A 17,240-nucleotide genomic window follows, 5' to 3' on the forward strand; every position below is an offset into this window, starting at 1 on the left:
GGACTTGTCTTTCAAAGAGCTTCATGCACATATATAAATAGTTTAAGGTGTGAAATCCTGCTGACAGATCCCCTTTAATGATTCCTATTAAGGGGAAAAAACTGATATAGAATTTTCAGTACACAAGCCCTGTAACTGCGATTGAAATGCTGGTATAAGAAAAAGATATTTAAAGAATTTCATGTTTGGTCTGCAAAGGATATTAAGGCATTCTGCTCATTAAGAGCACCTAGTGAATGGACATTATAAGTAGCCCAAAAAGGAAAAGATGGGTGGAGTGTCAAGGAGGGGAAGTATGAGTTCTTCCATAAAGGCATCTCAGTGAACACACAAGTAAAGTTAACCACCCAGTTCATCTATCTACAGAATAAGTGCGCTAAGTTATGCAATAGTTTAGGAGAAGGAGTATAGCAGACTCTAAAGAAGTTGAAGGCAGTCACCACCTCTAATAGTAAACTGCAAAAAACAAGAACCTGACCAGCACCTTCTAACAGAATAAAGCAAGTGTGAACAGCTGCAGGCTACTATGACTGCATAATATACAAACAAGAGAATACAGCAGCCTTTGTAAGTGCTAAGAAGTATGCAAACATTGAATAAATGACATTTAAACTGCATTACTGCTATATATCATATATTTAAAAATGAAGGTGAATTGTCCAATTTATGTAAGTCCACAAGCCATGATAAGATGTACATTTCTTTGATGGGACCCTATACCTAATAATTATCATAAAATGCACCTCCCAGGCTCTTAAGACTACCTCTTTGAAGAGTAACTATCTTTTGAAAATGAGAAATCTGCTTCTTTCTCTGCCAGGACTAATGATTTATTCTCAAAATTCTCAATGCACGGGTAAAATCTGTCTTCAGTGAAGACAGATTTTCATATTTCTGAGATAGGAGTTGACAGTTGGTGCTTATAAAGTTGTAAGGAGAACTGTAGCTGTCATTTCAGCAGAACTCACAGCAGAATGTCTGTGTCTGCTTCTAGCTCCTCCCTCTTCCTCTTTACCTATTATTGCAATTTAAAAAGGACCAGCTGTCATCTCCTTTCTCAGTAGTGTAACAGTCTGTCTTCACTGAATATTGAGTGAGGCCGTGCCCACTAGACGCGTTCTGGCTGCGAGTATGTATATTGGACACTTGACTGCTGTTCCCGGCGGAGACACCGCACTCATTGTGCGCTGGGAGGATTCACAAGTCTGCAATCACAGAGAGTGACTGCAGACTTGTCATTATAAACTGGACAACCCCTTTAAGTAGATATTCTGAGAGGTAGTAAAAGGAACACCAAGGGTCATGAGGACAAGTATGTAACTGCAGTTTGATATGGCTGTATAAAAGTTATGTACACTAATAGGGTATATAGGCAGGAGTGTTCCTGACGAGGCAAAGGAACCTGTCACCTCAAAAAATGGTAATAATCTGAAGTTATAAATACGATTAAATCATGCTGTCAGGCTTACTGGAGCAGCAGCTATAGGGAGAACATGACATTTTATTTTCCCTGCAGTCTCTCATTTCCAGTCATCGGTATGGTGCAGGGAGCTGTTACATTCTCCGCTCACAATACAGTGTAATTACTCTCCTGCACATTGATTAACAGCGTGCTCTGCAGCATGTGTGTATACAGCACAGGCTGTCAATCAGTGTACAGCGGAGTGATTACAGCGTGCTCACAGTATAGTGAGCGGAGACTGTAACTGCTCTCTACACCGCCCATATGACTGGCAGCGAGTGGCTACAGTCATGATAATACAATTTCATCTTCTCCCTGCAGGGACTGCTCCTGTAAACCTGCCAGACATGATTTGAACACTATTTTCCTGCAGAATACCACTATTTCTCCTGGGAAATAGCGATTTTTGAGGTGACGAGTTCCCTTTAAGTAACCTCTTTATGTTCTTTTGACAGACTTAAAATGAAGATTCTGCAGAAAAATAATCTAACAGTTGCTTTTGAGTCTACAATGAAATGTAACAAGAAGTATCCAAGGCACCACATATGTTCCTCAATAGAGTTCTTTATTAATCACAACGTATGAAGTTAAAACCATAACATTTGGCCACAGATAGCTTTTATCAAGCTTTAAGTTGGAAAAATAACGTACTTTTTCAATTTATGGCTTGATAAAGACAGTCTATAGCTGAAATGTCATGGATTTAACTTCATATGTTGTGATTAATGAAATCTATTGAGGAATATACTGTACCTGATGCCTTGGATACCTCTTGTTGGATTTGTCTCCAATGTGGGGGAGAATTGCCCCAAGAGAACATTTGGTTTCAGGGACTGGTGCAAGGGAATCATATCCTACAAACTACTACTGAGATGTGTTCTTTCTCTCTGTCTAGCAGCCATGGTTCTTCAGAGTCAGATGGATCAGTCATATTGGATGACCAACTTTCTACCAATGATGAATTTGATGACTGTTCAGAGTTGTCAGTAACAAGTGATTGCTACTGTTATGATCAAGAAAGCTCAGGTATCTTACAATTGGATTTTTTTCTAATGTTTATATCGTATTCTCTGAAGTATTTCTGGAAAGATTTGCAATAATATGAGTTGTATTCAGGGCCGTATTTCCACATTTCTACATACCAGGCCAAAGCACATAATCCTGCACCCCCTCAAAAAGTTGCTTAGAAATTTATTGATTAAAAAGTTTTCATGCCTGCTTAAGCGAACTTCACCATCACGTGTCTCATCATATTGAAGTTTCGTGAGAATCAAATTCTTTTCTTCATGCTCATATGACGCGCCCCCAGGGCCGTGGGGTACTCGGCAGCCGGGCCTCCGGTAGCCGGGGGATATCACGGTGGCTGGCCCGGTACTTGGCCCAGGGCGGTCACTGAAAAGGGGACTTATTGGTTGGGGAAATTGTCGTGACGCCACCTGTGGTATCTGGTGAAGATCACCAGTGCTGCGGCAGTCCTCTGAGGCAGATGATAGGGCAGCTTAAGATGGAACGGCTCCCCACAGGTGGAGCAGGCCTCAGGGCAGTGTAGGAGATATATGAAGGAGGTGCGCTGGGCGTTGTAGTGCAGGGGGGAAAAGGTACCGGCGAAATGAAGGAGCGGAGGCAGTTCAGTGCAGTCATCCGAGTTTACTCACAGTTCTGTTCAAGTTCCTCAGGTGCACAGTACTGGTGCAAGCCTCCCGCGTCGCACTGCGTTCACCGGGCAGGGGTTCAGTCCTTCCTCAGGCGGCTCTGGTGTACCTGGCAGAACCCCACTTTCATATGTACCTTCCTAAACCGGCTTCACGCTGGGTCTTTACTCCCTCCTGCCCTGTGCTTCTCACTGTGAATCCTATTCGGGTGCTGCAAGGTCCCCCCTGTCCGTCGGAGTTGCTCAGACCTGCTCGACCTTACTCTTGGATTAAAGTGAGAGTTTGGCTCCTGCTATAGAAGTCAGAAGCCTCCGTTTTTTCCAGCCGAGGCTTGAAGCTGCACGACTGGGCCAGGGGCCGGTCCCCTTCTTGCGGCCTAGATCCTCCTGACACCTGGCAGGTTCGGGGTGTACGGGTGCCACCTGCACTCGCCGTACCCCCTAGGATCCCTTCAGTAGAACGGAGCCTACTCCCTGCTCCCATCCTGGGCCTCAGTCCTGGGCCCTCGTAGTGGAGCAGAGCTCCTAGAGAGACTCTGCTCCCGAACTGTTCTCCAACTACTAGACTCTCTGTTCTGACATCCTAAGATGACTTCCCTGTTTTATATCTTTACTGTATGAGTGCTCCCATGAACTACTTCCTCCACCCACACTCACTACTGGTTCCCCCTAACTTTGGGTTCCCCACACCCCAGCCAGGGTCAGGGCTCAGCAGCTGCGCTCTGCTTGTTGCCCCTCCAGCCGGCCTGTGGTAGTGTAGTGTTGGATGCAGGTGTTGGGGTTCCGTGCAGCACTCCCTCCTTACCTGAGTGAAGGGAGACACCACACCTCTGGGTGAGGTGCAGTACCTCTGTGGCAACCAAGCCCTCAGGGGCGCCACAAAACCGACACGCACGGTAACCTCAATGCTTCCCCTGTCCCCGGAAAAGTACACAGGTAGGCGGATTCAATAATACATTCTTATTGTCTGAAGCCTGGACGCTGGAATATGTACTACCGCCATCTCATCCCGCGTGTTGGCTCTCCTCCACCAGAAAAACTGTTGTCCCATTAGGAGTAGATGCCCCTCTTAGTCTTGGTTAAGTCCCAGTCCACATACGGGCTACCTTGGTCTCGGTATACTTGACAGGGTCCACTTCTTTACAAAATCACAGAGGAACAAAGAGCAAGTGTCACAGTTCTGAAGATTGTGCAGAAGAAGGGTGAGAGTCTGTACGGCTATGCCCGCTCCGTGGTGGCAATGGCTACTGCGGTGGCTACTGCGGTTGTTGTTGTAAGGCACAACAGGTCTTGGCATGTTTGTTGGCCATTCAGTTATCTGAACCGGCGGGAGGTCCAGCCTCTCCAGGAATACCTGCGCGCCATGAGGATCCCTCAGGGTCGTTACTCCCCTCTGGTCTCGTACCTGCAATTGGAAGGGGAATCCCCATGAATAGCACATGTTCCGTTCTCTCAATGCCTCCAGTGCTGGACGTAAAGCCCTGCGTTTGGCCAGGGTTCTCCAGGACCGGTCCGCCAAGAACTGCAGACGGACTCCGTCAAACTCAAAGGGGCACTTGATCCTGGCTTGCACCATTATGTCCTCTTTGACCCCGTAAAAATGTCCCTCGGCCTGCTGGTGTCATTACTCCGAGGCTTAATGGCTCGATGCACTCTGTCCAGGACGATCTCCTCTGCTGGATTTCTATCAAGGAGCGTGTTAAATATTCCTTTAAAGGTGTGCATCAGGTCCTGGTTCGTTGTGGCCTCAGGCAGACCCCAGACGCGGATGTTATTGTGCCGTTTTCTGTTCTCGGAGTCTTCCATCAAGTCAAACAGGGCGTTTATCTGCTGAGTATGCTGATCAAGGAGAGCCTTTTGGGCAGATTGCTCAGATGTCAGTATAGTGGAAGCTGATTCTAGCTGAGACACCTTATCAGTGACTTGGGACACTGTGGCATTAATTGAGTGAATTTCCACTTTATATAGGTTACCCAACCGTGCAAAGCATCCTTCCATATCCGTTTTTGTGGGGAACTCGCAGGTCTTTTATTTGGGCTCGCAGGTCTTTTATTTCATCCATCATGTTCAGGGGGCTGTGGGTTCTGCTGGCATTGTCCCTTCTCTGTTGAGTTTTATCCCACCCTCTGTCCTGTTCACTCTGGAAGGGGGGAGGGGACACAGACTGAGAAGACTGAGTGGAGGAATCCCCTGTGGCCATTTTATGTCCTTGGGGTTTAGCAGAGCCTGTGGGGTCAGTGAAGAATTTTTGGATATTTCCTGTTTTTGCTGCCCCCGAGGCTATGGGTGACTCTGCAGTGGAAGGGGAAGAGGACGGAGAGGGCTTTCTGTTCTTCCTTCCCATCATATGGCGTTCCCCTGGTAAACACTGCGCAGTTAATATAAGTGGCTGTAAAAACACACTTTTCAGAGTCCCAGATCTGCAAGGGTTAATGTTCTGCAGTCCCCTGGAATGTCTCCTTGCTTTCCCAGGCTCCTGGTATTAAGGTACCGTCACACTTAGCGATCCCGACAACGATACGACCTGGCAGGGATCGTTGCTGTGTCACTGTGTGGTCGCTGGTGAGATATGAAACAGTCAGATCTTCCCAACGACGCAGCAACGAGACGGCGACCCGTAGCGACCTGTATAACGATGCAACGCAAATGCACGCCTATGTGTCTCAGTTCTGAGTCGCCAACAAGGTCGTTGGTAAGGTGTCAAACACACCAATGCATGCTACCCAGCGGGACCTCAACGATCAAAAAATGGTCCAGGCCATTTCGACACGACCAGCGATCTCACAGCAGGGGCCTGGTCGCTGCTACGTGTCAAACGTAGCGAGATTGCTGTTGAGGTCGCTGTTGCGTCACAAAACTTGTGACTCAGCAGCGATCTCGCTAGCGATCTCGCTTAGTGTGACGGGGGCTTTACACTCTGTTTCAATAAGTGCTATCAGCGTCTTCTCCCCTTATCACATTCACACTGTGCTCCTCCATAGGTGGTCTCTGTGACTCGCCCCCAAGGCTGTGGGGTACTCGGCAGCCAGGCCTTATGGCTGCTTTTGGCGGAGATCACGGTGGCTGGCCCGGTCCGTGACCCAGGGCGGTCAGTGCAAAAAGGGGATATTTATATGGGATTTGTCGTAACGTCACCTGTGGTGTCTGGTGAGGCTCACCAGTGCTGCGACAGTCCTCTGAGGCAGGTGTTAGGGCAGCTTGAGATGGAACAGCTCCCCACAGGTGGAGCAGGCCTCAGAGCAGTGAAAAAGAAGCAGGTTGCACTGGGCGTTGTGGTGCAGGGTGAGCGATGGCACAGCAGAAGTAACGGACAGAGACAGGGGATTTGCTTCATTACCTTTACTGGTGTTGTTGTTAGGTACGGTCCAGGGTACTCCAGGTGATGAGCGCACTTTTGGACTCTCCCCAGTGAGCAGGTATAAGGCCTCCTGATCCGTTGCTGTCTCTGTGTATGTTCCTGGCCAGTCTGCAACTGAGCCTAGACTATGTGTCCTGCTTTTACTTCACCTGTTAGTCAGAAGTAGGACCTCTGGTTGGTAACCACTTTCCCTGGACGTCAGGGCCTTCGTGGTTCCTGGTCCTGTAGGTGTCTAGCTTCAGGTTTGCCAGGGACTTGTAGTCCTCCTGGGATTCCGGTTATCCCTACTGGGTGTGAAGAGTCCCTTTAGGCTCGGACCCGGTGTCCGGTTTGTATAACGGGGTGAGCTTACTAGGCTCCTCTGCCCCCTTAGCTCCACTCTCTTTTTCTCCTCGCCGTCGACCACACTCGGGGCCCTCACTACTCGGCAGCTGGCGTGCTGCGTCTTCACCGCTCTCTGAGCATCGGCACGCTCTCTGCTCACCTGTGAGCTGTGTTCCTCTCTCTCTGAACACTGAACTGAAGCTAAAACTGAGACTAATCTGAGCTGCCTGGTTTCACCCTCCCTTTATATATCCCTAACGGGCTCCCTCTGCTGGTCTGAGGTGGTAGGGTGGAGGTGTGTGAATGTGTGAGGGGCTCTTGTGGAGAAGTCCATCCATGCACCCTTCTGGGTTCTGTGGCACCAACGCGCAGCAGGGCGCCATGTCTGCGTCTCCTGGTGTATCCCAGGTTTATCTGCAGACAGGGATCTTCAGTGACTCACCTCAGGGCCAGGGATCAATTAAACCCATCCTCCACTCCTCACAGCTTTCTGGATGTGGTGCCCCTGCTGCAGAGCTCTCCCCAGATGCTTTTAGACTGTCAGATGCTGGTTTTCTCCATGTGTGCAGCAGGCGCTCTGACACCATGCTTCTGTCCTGTGCCATTGCTAGGCCACGCCCCCCATCCCCCCTACTTTTTAACCTAGCACTGGAACCCTTAGTCCCTTATTCTGGCGGACCCAAACACCTTTTCAGGCATCCAATTTACTAGAAAATCAATTCAGGCGGCTTTTTTTGCAGATGATATCATTCTATTTATGTCTGATCCAATTCTGCCATTTACCATTAGTGATGGATTTGCTTAAAAATTTTGGTGCTTATTCTGGGTTTAAAATAAATGCCAAAAAATGTGAAATACTTCCATTAACTGAAAAAGGAATAAAACTTTACCCAAGAGGATCATTCAATGATATAACTTTAGCTCCCTCTTATATCACTTATTTGGGTATCAAAATAGGTCGCTCACCATGCTCTTTGTACACATTAAATTATCCCCCCCTCATTAAAAAAATCACTAATCAATTAAAGTTGTGGCAAGCTTTTCCCTTGTCTTTTTTGGGTAGGGCACATTTGGTCAAAATGATCAGTACATCCAAAATTGTGTATCAACTCCAAACTCTACCATTGCTACTGAAACACTCTGACGTAACTACACTCAACAGAGCCTTTAGTCATTTTATATGGAGGGGAAAACGTCCTAGGATTAATCTAGGCAGACTTATGTCATCTAAAGACGATGGTGGCATTAATTTTCCAAGCATCAGGAATTATAACCTTGCCTGCCTCTTTCGCTACATAATAGACTGGCTCCACAAAAGACATACATACTCTGACTATACGTTGGAATCAGATTATGCTTACCCCTTCAATTTGATTTCACTTCTACACTCTCGATATACTTCCCTACCTCTAGCAATCAAAAGATCAGTAACTTTCAAAGACACCATCTCTGCATGGAAGGCAGTTAGGAAAAAATATGGCCTTTCCTTCAGAATTTCTAAGCACCTGCCGCTATGGCGGAATCCAGAATTTCGCCAGGGCAATGAAAACAAATTATTTTCTAAGTGGCAACAGGCTGGTATAGATAACATATCTCATCTCCTCCACCCAACCGATCAGAGATGGTTGACATATTCAGAATGTATGGGAAAATGTAAACTAACCCTCCATCATGTCTTTTAGTATGAACCAATCAGACTTTCCGTTATGTCAAACTTAAGTGATGTTACTTATGAGACCTCACAGAACGAATTGGATGTCATATTACTATCTCCAATAGATACCCCCTCAATATCTACTCTCTATTCGGTAATGAAATCTAATTTGTTAGGGGTGCACCCAGACATTTTTTTAAAATATTGGAAGCAACAATTGGACGACGTGGAAATTCCCATTAAGATCAGATTAGGTTGGAAGGTATTTATTAAATACATTATAAGTGAAGCATGGAGAGAAACTCAATATAAAATAATACATGGGGCCATCTACGCCTTTAATATACCGAAAAAAGATCCACTATCAAATAGACTAACTGCATGCTCTAAGTGCCATCATCTCTACTCTGACCTCATGTATGGCCTATGGTTCTGCACCGAATCAACACTATATTGGGATCAGGTCTCAGATATGATTCACACTATATGGGGTCCATGGTACACTCTCTCTCCATACTTAGCCCTCCTACATTATTGGAGTAACCCAGAGAATCCTAACAAAAAGATAGGAGACCCCCAAAACAGCTCCGCACTCTACTCTTTTTGGCAAAAAAACAGCTACTCAAACATTGGCTAGACCCTAACATCCCCCCCATAGCAGAGTTGACAGCCCAAATGAAATATTTTATGGGAGTAGAACAACTGGATGCCCTCAGTAAAAAGGAACAGCAAGCTGGCAAATTTCTATTAAAGTGGAAACAGATTATTATAACATGTTGCTCTCTGAATGAAAAAAAAATGGTCGAACCATTTACTTCTACTGAGTGGTATATTTTAGAGGATCTTAACAACAACTTGGGACTATTACTCATAAACTAGAATAGGGGAGAAAAACAGAACGTAACAGTTACCTGCATCTAATTCTTTTATTAGTTTCGACAATGATGACTTTAGGATGTTAATATTTAATCTTTGTTTTATATGTTGTGCCAGCTATTCACAAACTAATGTTTGTACTTTATGCCTGGTCTGCGTACGGTCACCTGATTAACTTCTCAAAGTTGGTTGTCTTCACTTGTCTTTATATGTTTTTTTCTTTTTGGAAAACCCTAATAAAAATGATATATATATAAAAAAAAAAAAAAAAAATGAATGGTGTTATTCAAAAATTACAACTCATACCGCAAAAAGCAAGCCCTCATACGACTGTGTGGATGGAAAATTTAAAAAAATTATGGATCTTGGGTGAAGGGAGGGAGGGTGCAAACACGAAAATTGTCTCTTGAGGGAAGGGGTTAATTAATTTTCAATTTAAACACATAACTCTATACTGGATTATATATTTTCTAATTCACAGTTACAATTCTGGCACACTCCAACAGATCTAATGCCAAACGACAACCATTTCACTCAGCAGCAATAGAACGGGTACTGGGATGCCACAATTAGAAAGGCTCATAGGTGAATCTGCTTTTCATGAATTATACAGGGCTATTAGGTGCAAATGCAAAGCTCATCTGAGCTGACTTCAACCCAGCTGTCAGATGTTTTATTACCCTGGATTATTAGGTGATCTGATCACATAGCTGTACTGGCCATCTGGCAATTCTAGCAAATGCTTGATTGGTCGTCCACAAGTGCGCTACATTGGCCTGCAACATTTTCAACTGTATCAGTAACTGGGGCAGACGAAAGAGCCATCAGCTCCCAACTCCACCATTCACTCTGGCAGGCCTCAGCCTGCTTCCAGCCTACAAGAGGCAGCAGATGTTAGGCGACGCTATGACATTACAATATCACGCCGACCTAGACACTGTAGTGGAGAAGCACATCAGAGCTCAGCATAGGAGGGAGTTTAGGTGAGGATTAGTTTACTTTTGTCCTTTAAACAGGCATAAGAAATCTTTATTATTGCTAAAAAGTATCACACTTGGAGTCCTTTCAAAAGGAGTCATATTAGGGGGGTCTTTTCTTGCTGATCTGGCCTAGAGCAGCAAGGAAAGACCCTGCCTACAGTCCCGCCCCAGAGCATGGACATATCATTAACTCAAAACTGCAAACACTGATTACACAAGAACCACAAGATGGATTGCTTCACATATCATATTAATCAATGCAGCAATCCAATCAAGATAAATGAAGTATAGATGACTATAAAATCAATATTTATTTCAATTCATTAAAACAATAAGTACAAAAAACACAGTACTAAAAAAGGAGAAGTAAATAGAAGGATCCCACAGTCAGTAGGTTGGGAGTATGACCGAGGGTAGCTGAGTGCTGATTATAGACTAGTGTCAAGAGAAATCTGTTCAGCATAAAGCAGACATAAGACATAAGACATCATAACACGGCAGCTATATAGGGAGTGGAGGAAGAGGCAATACAACCTGGTGACTGTGAGAAAGAGGACAACCCCAATGCACGTTTCGTGTTCCGCTTCTTCGGGGGGAAGGGTACATAGGGGGTAGGGAAGCTCCCTTATATTGGGCCGTGCTCAGTGTACTCACGTGTGGCTGCATCGGTGCTTCCGGAAGCCGCGGCAGCAGCGCACCACGTCACCAGGCCCCGCCCACCGGCCGACGCGTCAGCTCGGGAGGAGGGGAGAAATGACGTTGGAGGACACGTCACCACAGCAACCTAATTCGGCCCGCAACCGAAAGCGCACACCACGGGAAAGAGAAGGCTAAACGCTGTATGGAAAGAGATGCACCAAATCCAAATAAGGATAAGCACATCATAGGATCTCCCCAGCATGGAACCATTGATCAATATATCGGTCATAAAAGAAGGCAAGGAAGTGTCATGATGGTCGTCCCTTGATATAAATATAGAAAGGTGTATAAGAATAAATAAAAACAGTGCAAATCATTAGATAAATAATAACCAGATGGGGATAAAAATTAGAAGTGATAATATATAAACAGAACCCCAGTGACAAAGTGGACATATGCTTTAATGAGGGAAAAAGGAGGATGTACACTCAGAAGAATATACAAATAGAATATTATATCACCATATTGATATATAAGTGCTAGAAGTCCCCTATTGAAAGTGAAAAAATAAGTGCACAGGAGTGAGACTGAATTATAGGAAAACCTATTTATTAATGGTAGAAAAGTGAAAAAAGTGCAAGAATAATAAAAATAGTGATGATACATCCAATGAATATACAGTATACAAAGTACAGTGCTGGCCAAAAGTATTGGCACCCCTGCAATTCTGTCAGATAATACTCAGTTTCTTCCTGAAAATGATTGCAATCACAAATTCTTTGGTATTATTCTCTTCATTTAATTTGTCTTCAATGAAAAAAAACACAAAAATAATTGTCCTAAAGCCAAATTGGATATAATTCCACACCAAACCTAAAAAAGGGGGTGGACAAAAGTATTGGCACTGTTTGAAAAATCATGTGATGCTTCTCTAATTCGTGTAATTAACAGCACCTGTAACTTACCTGTGGCACCTAACAGGTGTTGGCAATAACTAAATCACACTTGCAGCCAGTTAACATGGATTAAAGTTGACTCAACCTCTGTCCTATATCCTTGTGTGCACCACATTGAGCATGGAGAAAAGAAAGAAGACCAAAGAACTGTTTGAGGACTTGAGAAACCAAATTGTGAGGAAGCATGAGCAATCTCAAGGCTACAAGTCCATCTCCAAAGACCTGAATGTTCCTGTGTCTTCCGTGCGCAGTGTCATCAAGAAGTTTAAAGCCCATGGCACTGTGGCTAACCTCCCTAGATGTGGACGGAAAAGAAAAATTGACGAGAGATTTCAATGCAAGATTGTGCGGATGGTGGATAAAGAACCTCGACTAACATCCAAACAAGTTCAAGCTGCCCTGCAGTCCGAGGGTACAACAGTGTCAACCCGTACTATCCGTCGGCGTCTGAATGAAAAGGGACTGTATGGTAGGATACACAGGAAGACCCCACTTCTTACCCCGAGACATAAAAAAGCCAGGCTGGAGTTTGCCAAAACTTACCTGAGAAAGCCTAAAATGTTTTGGAAGAATGTTCTCTGTCAGATGAGACAAAAGTAGATCTTTTTGGGAAAAAGCATCAACATAGAGTGTACAGGAAAAAAAAAGAGGCATTCAAAGAAAAGAACACGGTCCCTACAGTCAAACCTGGCGGAGGTTCCCTGATGTTTTGGCGTTGCTTTGCTGCCTCTGGCATTGGACTGCTTGACCGTGTGCATGGCATTATGAAGTCTGAAGACTGCCAAAAAATTTTGCAGCATAATGTAGGGCCCAGTGTGAGAAAGCTGGGTCTCCCTCAGAGGTCATGGGTCTTCCAGCAGGACAATGACGCAAAACACACTTCCAAAAGCACTATAAAATGGTTTGAGAGAAAGCACTGGAGACTTCTAAGGTGGCCAGCAATGAGTCCAGACCTGAATCCCATAGAACACCAGTGGAGAGATCTCAAAATGGCAGTTTGGAGAAGGCACCCTTCAAATATCAGGGACCTGGAGCAGTTTGCCAAAGAATAATGGTCTACAATTCCAGCAGAGCATTGTAAGAAACTCATTTATGGTTACCGGAAGCAGTTGTTCGCAGTTATTTTCGCTAAAGGTTGTACAACCAAGTATTAGGCTGAGGGTGCCAATACTTTTGTCCGGCCCTTTTTTGGAGTTTTGTGTGAAATGATCAATGATTTGATTTTTGCTTCATTCTCTTTTGTGTTTTTTCCTTGCAAGCAAATTAAATGAAGATAATAATACCAAAGAATTTGTGATTGCAATCATTTTCAGGAAGAAACTGAGTATTATCTGACAGAATTGAAGGGGTGCCAATACTTTTGGCCAGCACTGTATATCTATATGATGTCAAATACTGTGATACACAACAAGTGTATGGAATGTGCGTACATGTAAATAGACTAAAGTGCAAGTGCATGGGGGAAAAAATATATGTAAATATATCTATGACATATTACAAGCTATAGGGGGAACTCCAAGACAGATTGAAATAAGTCAGTTCCAAGGAAGAACTCTAATTACATAAATAATGATTGAGGAAGGATGACACCAAGTACATATCACAGTATATTTAGAGAGTCTCGATATGAACATCCTCCCAAGTAACCGTAAAGAGTTCATCAAAGTGAATATAAGAAGAGATCATTACATATATCCATCAAATGGATACCGGCATCAAGGGACCATCATATCCATGGTACCGACCAATAAATGAGATGTGTCCATCAAGAAAATTCAAAGCAGAAGATGTAAAACAAACATCAGGAATAGTTCAGGACTAAAAAGTCCGAAAAAAGTAAAAAGCAAAATCCGCCCAGATAGGTGCGGGCATAGGAAGGACGACACATCAGGAACCAATCAATCCTCCTTCGGTAAGTATAAAGCTTCCATCTGGGAAAATTTAAAGTCGAAAAACTCCAGTGGGTGTAGTATATCCAAGACATCCATTCATTGAGGATGAAGGTTCCAGACCACCGGTGTCACTGACAAGGGCAACAGCAGGAGTCCACATCGCCGCCATCCTGTACAACGCAGCCAGGCAACTAAAAGGGGACAAAGCACAGAGGTTTAAGAACACTAAACATAAAAACCTATGTAAAACCGCAAATAATTAAAACATAGAGGCTACTAAAGAAAGAGGGTGAAACTCAAGATCTCATTTAATCCTTTGGGTCGGATACAATCAATCTTCATAAGCCATTGTGATTACAGTTGGGCCAAGGTTTTTCTCCAATTCCCGCCTCGACCATCAATGTGGACTCTGTCTATCCCAAACACCTTCAGAAGTTTCGCTTTACACCCATGGTAAGTTTTAAAATGCTTCGGGATAGGTTTAAGGGTGGATTCATCCTGCATTTCAGCAGCGTTATTTATGTCTCTGACATGTTCACGAACTCTAATTCTCAGTTGGCGGGATGTCAAATCCACATAAATCAGCCTGCAGGGGCAAATGGCATAATACACAACACCTTCAGTACTGCACATGATATGTTGCGTTATCTTGAATTCTTTCAATCCATCACTAGCAGTAAAGTTGAAACAGCGTCTCATATTAGCACAGGCTGCACAACTGCCACACGGAAAAAAGCCCCATTTCAGGCCCCTGGAACCAACGGTCCTGGGTCCTTATGGTAGCTATGGACCCACAGATCTCTCGCGTTCTTCGCGCGCCTGTATGTAACAGATGATGACTCCGTGGTATATTTTGACAGTACGAGATCGTTGCTGATAATTGGCCAAAATTTCTCCAGGGCTTTCTTCATCAGATAGTGTTTGTCGTTAAATGTGGTTATGAACCTCATCTGTTTATTCTCCACCGGTCGTGTCCTTGTCTGCAGAAGTTCCTCTCTCTTACTCTTTATTGCTCTTCTCCCCTTTGTCGAAATCTTTCAGCCAGGTTATCAGCCTGTTGAGAGAAGGAGATGTCATCAGAACAAATACGTCTGGTACGAAGAAACTGTCCCACCGGGATACTGTTCTTTAGGCTTTGTGGATGTGAAGAAGAAGCATGCAAAAGAGCATTTACGGCAGTCTCTTTTCTATAGACTTCAGTATGTAATAAGCCCTCTGATCCCCTATAGATAAGAGTATCCAAAAATGTAATTTTAGTTTGACTATATTGATAAGTCAATTTGACATTGATATCATTTTGGTTCAGCTCTTGGACAAAGAGATGCAGTTCATTTTCTGTCCCTTGCCAGAGAGCTAGAACGTCATCAATATAACGCTGCCAAAAAATGACCTTGGATATCAAGGGGGTGCGATCACCAAGGAAAATGTCCCTCTCCCACAGCCCCAGGAAAATGTTGGCATACGAGGGGGCAATAGCTGCCCCCATAGCCATCCCCTGGAGCTGTAGGTAGAGGAACTCCTTGAAAATAAAAAAATTGTGGGTAAGAGCAAATTCCAAAAGTCTTATCAAAAAGGATATCATCTCCATATTGGTCACACACAGGAAAGTTCTGGTAGCCTCCAAGCCATCACTATGTCTAATCGACGTGTAAAGTGATTCAACATCTAAAGAGACCAACCACATGTCAGATTCGAGGAACACATTGTCCATTTTTCCTTTACATACGATGGCATAGTTTCAACAAGTGGTTTTAAGTGATGGTGAAGGTACCTACCAAAGATCTTGCAGAGACCACCATTGCAGACACTATAGACCGGCCAGGGGGAGATACAGAATTCTTGTGAATCTTCGGGATAAGATAAAAGCATGGCGTTTTAGGATATTCTGGTACTAGGCCATCCCTTAGGTCCTTGGATATCGTGCCAGCCTGAAAGGCCTCCTCAAGAATCATCCTGAGTTGACTCTGAAAATTAAGAGTGGGATTAAACGTCAGTCTCTTGTAACAAGCAACATCTCCTAACTGCTGGAAGGCTTCTCTCTCATACATCAGAACTGGCCAGATAAGCACGTTCCCGCCTTTATCCGCGGGTTTGATAATCACCTCTTTAAGTTGTTTTAACTCTCGCAGGCCTGGCGTTGTACCCTAGTCAAATTATCATTACAAACCCCAGTTGGGATCTTCTTGAATTCATCCGAAACAATTTTGACAACAATATCTATATTGGGGAATAAGTTCAAAGGATGAAATTTCTTGGATTTTGTTACCTGAAAGTGATCTTTGATAGAAGTAGGTTCGCTCTCTTCTCTCAATTCCTCAAGAATGGTGATAGACTCTCTTTCTCTGGGAGTCCAAAAATCCTCTACAGTAGCTTTTTATGGAGTTTTTTAAAACCAACTTTCGTGCGAATAGGTGGAGGTCCTTTATTGCTGTAAAAACATCAAAAGGGGAAGCCGGACAAAAAGTTAGACCCAGGCTTAGTACATCATTCTGAGCCTTGGTAAGAATAATTTTGGATAAATTAACCACCTGTAGTTTTTGAGTTTCTTTTAAGGGGGTTGAAATCCTTTTGCCAGAGGAGTGGTTTTTGCCCTGTCCAAAACCTTTTCTCCTGCCCCTAGTGAATGGATAGGGGCGTGGTTGACTCAAGATGGACTCTTCCATGGATGTCATAGAAGAGACTGAAGACGTCCATTGGCGAGATTGGGCTTTATGCCATTTGTAGATGGTATTGTTTTGATAGTCCTGAAGGTCTCGTGAAAACTTCTTAGTTTTTATGTCTTGCACCTCCTTTTCCCAATTGATGAATAATCTGTCTAAATCTTTTTTAAAATTCTCCATCTGTTCAGAGGTAATGGATTCAACTAGTTTCTTCTGTGTGGTGTCAATATTAATCTCAAGAGATTCCAAACTTTTTTATTTATACCTATTAGTATCTCTATGAGTGAACGTGAACACCCATTACATACTTCCTCCCATCTATTCTTAAGAAAGATATCCTCTACTGGGAAAGAGAGAAGTATGCAAACTCTCAAGTCTCTGGGGATCATATTCTTAGCCAAATAATTCTACAAGGATGCCTTATTCCACCACGTGTGCATCCTTTTTTTTAAAAGAAACTTCAATGAATTCTTGAGATCAGTAGTAGTGCCATTTTCTATATCTGCCCAGGGCGGTTAAATAAAGAAAAGTAAATTGGGGAAATAAAGTGTTTGGGGAATAAAGTTCGTGTCACCACCCGTGGTATGCGGCTATATGTGGCCGCCGCTGCTATTCAGATCCACTGGGGCTGTTGGTGATGCAGCAAAGATGGTTCAGCTCTCCACGGGCAGAGCTTGGCCCCAGGGCAGTTTGTAGCGTTTGCTGAGGTAGATGTTGCTGGTGTAGTGCAAGGCAGGTGGCGCAGCAATTAGGCAAGGACACAGTGGGGTGCAGTCTTCAAGTATTTA

General features: G+C 44.1%; 1 protein-coding gene across 5 annotated transcripts in view; it reads left to right on the top strand.

The window, feature by feature from the left end:
* The window catches only part of PDE4DIP (phosphodiesterase 4D interacting protein), a 738,656-nt gene that overhangs the window by 622,627 nt on the left and 98,789 nt on the right, over window positions 1-17,240 (top strand). For 4 of the 5 annotated variants that reach the window (XM_073644096.1, XM_073644094.1, XM_073644092.1 and 1 more), the window contains one exon: window positions 2,358-2,488. In XM_073644096.1, the coding sequence (XP_073500197.1) occupies window positions 2,358-2,488 (131 nt within the window). The remainder of the gene's footprint in view (window positions 1-2,357; window positions 2,489-17,240) is intronic. The other variant, XM_073644093.1, reaches the window with a different exon arrangement.

The sequence above is a fragment of the Phyllobates terribilis genome, unplaced genomic scaffold (genome assembly GCF_046119375.1).
Source record: "Phyllobates terribilis strain yellow unplaced genomic scaffold, ASM4611937v1 Scaffold_8__6_contigs__length_399053987, whole genome shotgun sequence".
NCBI classification, from domain to species: Eukaryota; Metazoa; Chordata; class Amphibia; order Anura; family Dendrobatidae; genus Phyllobates; species Phyllobates terribilis.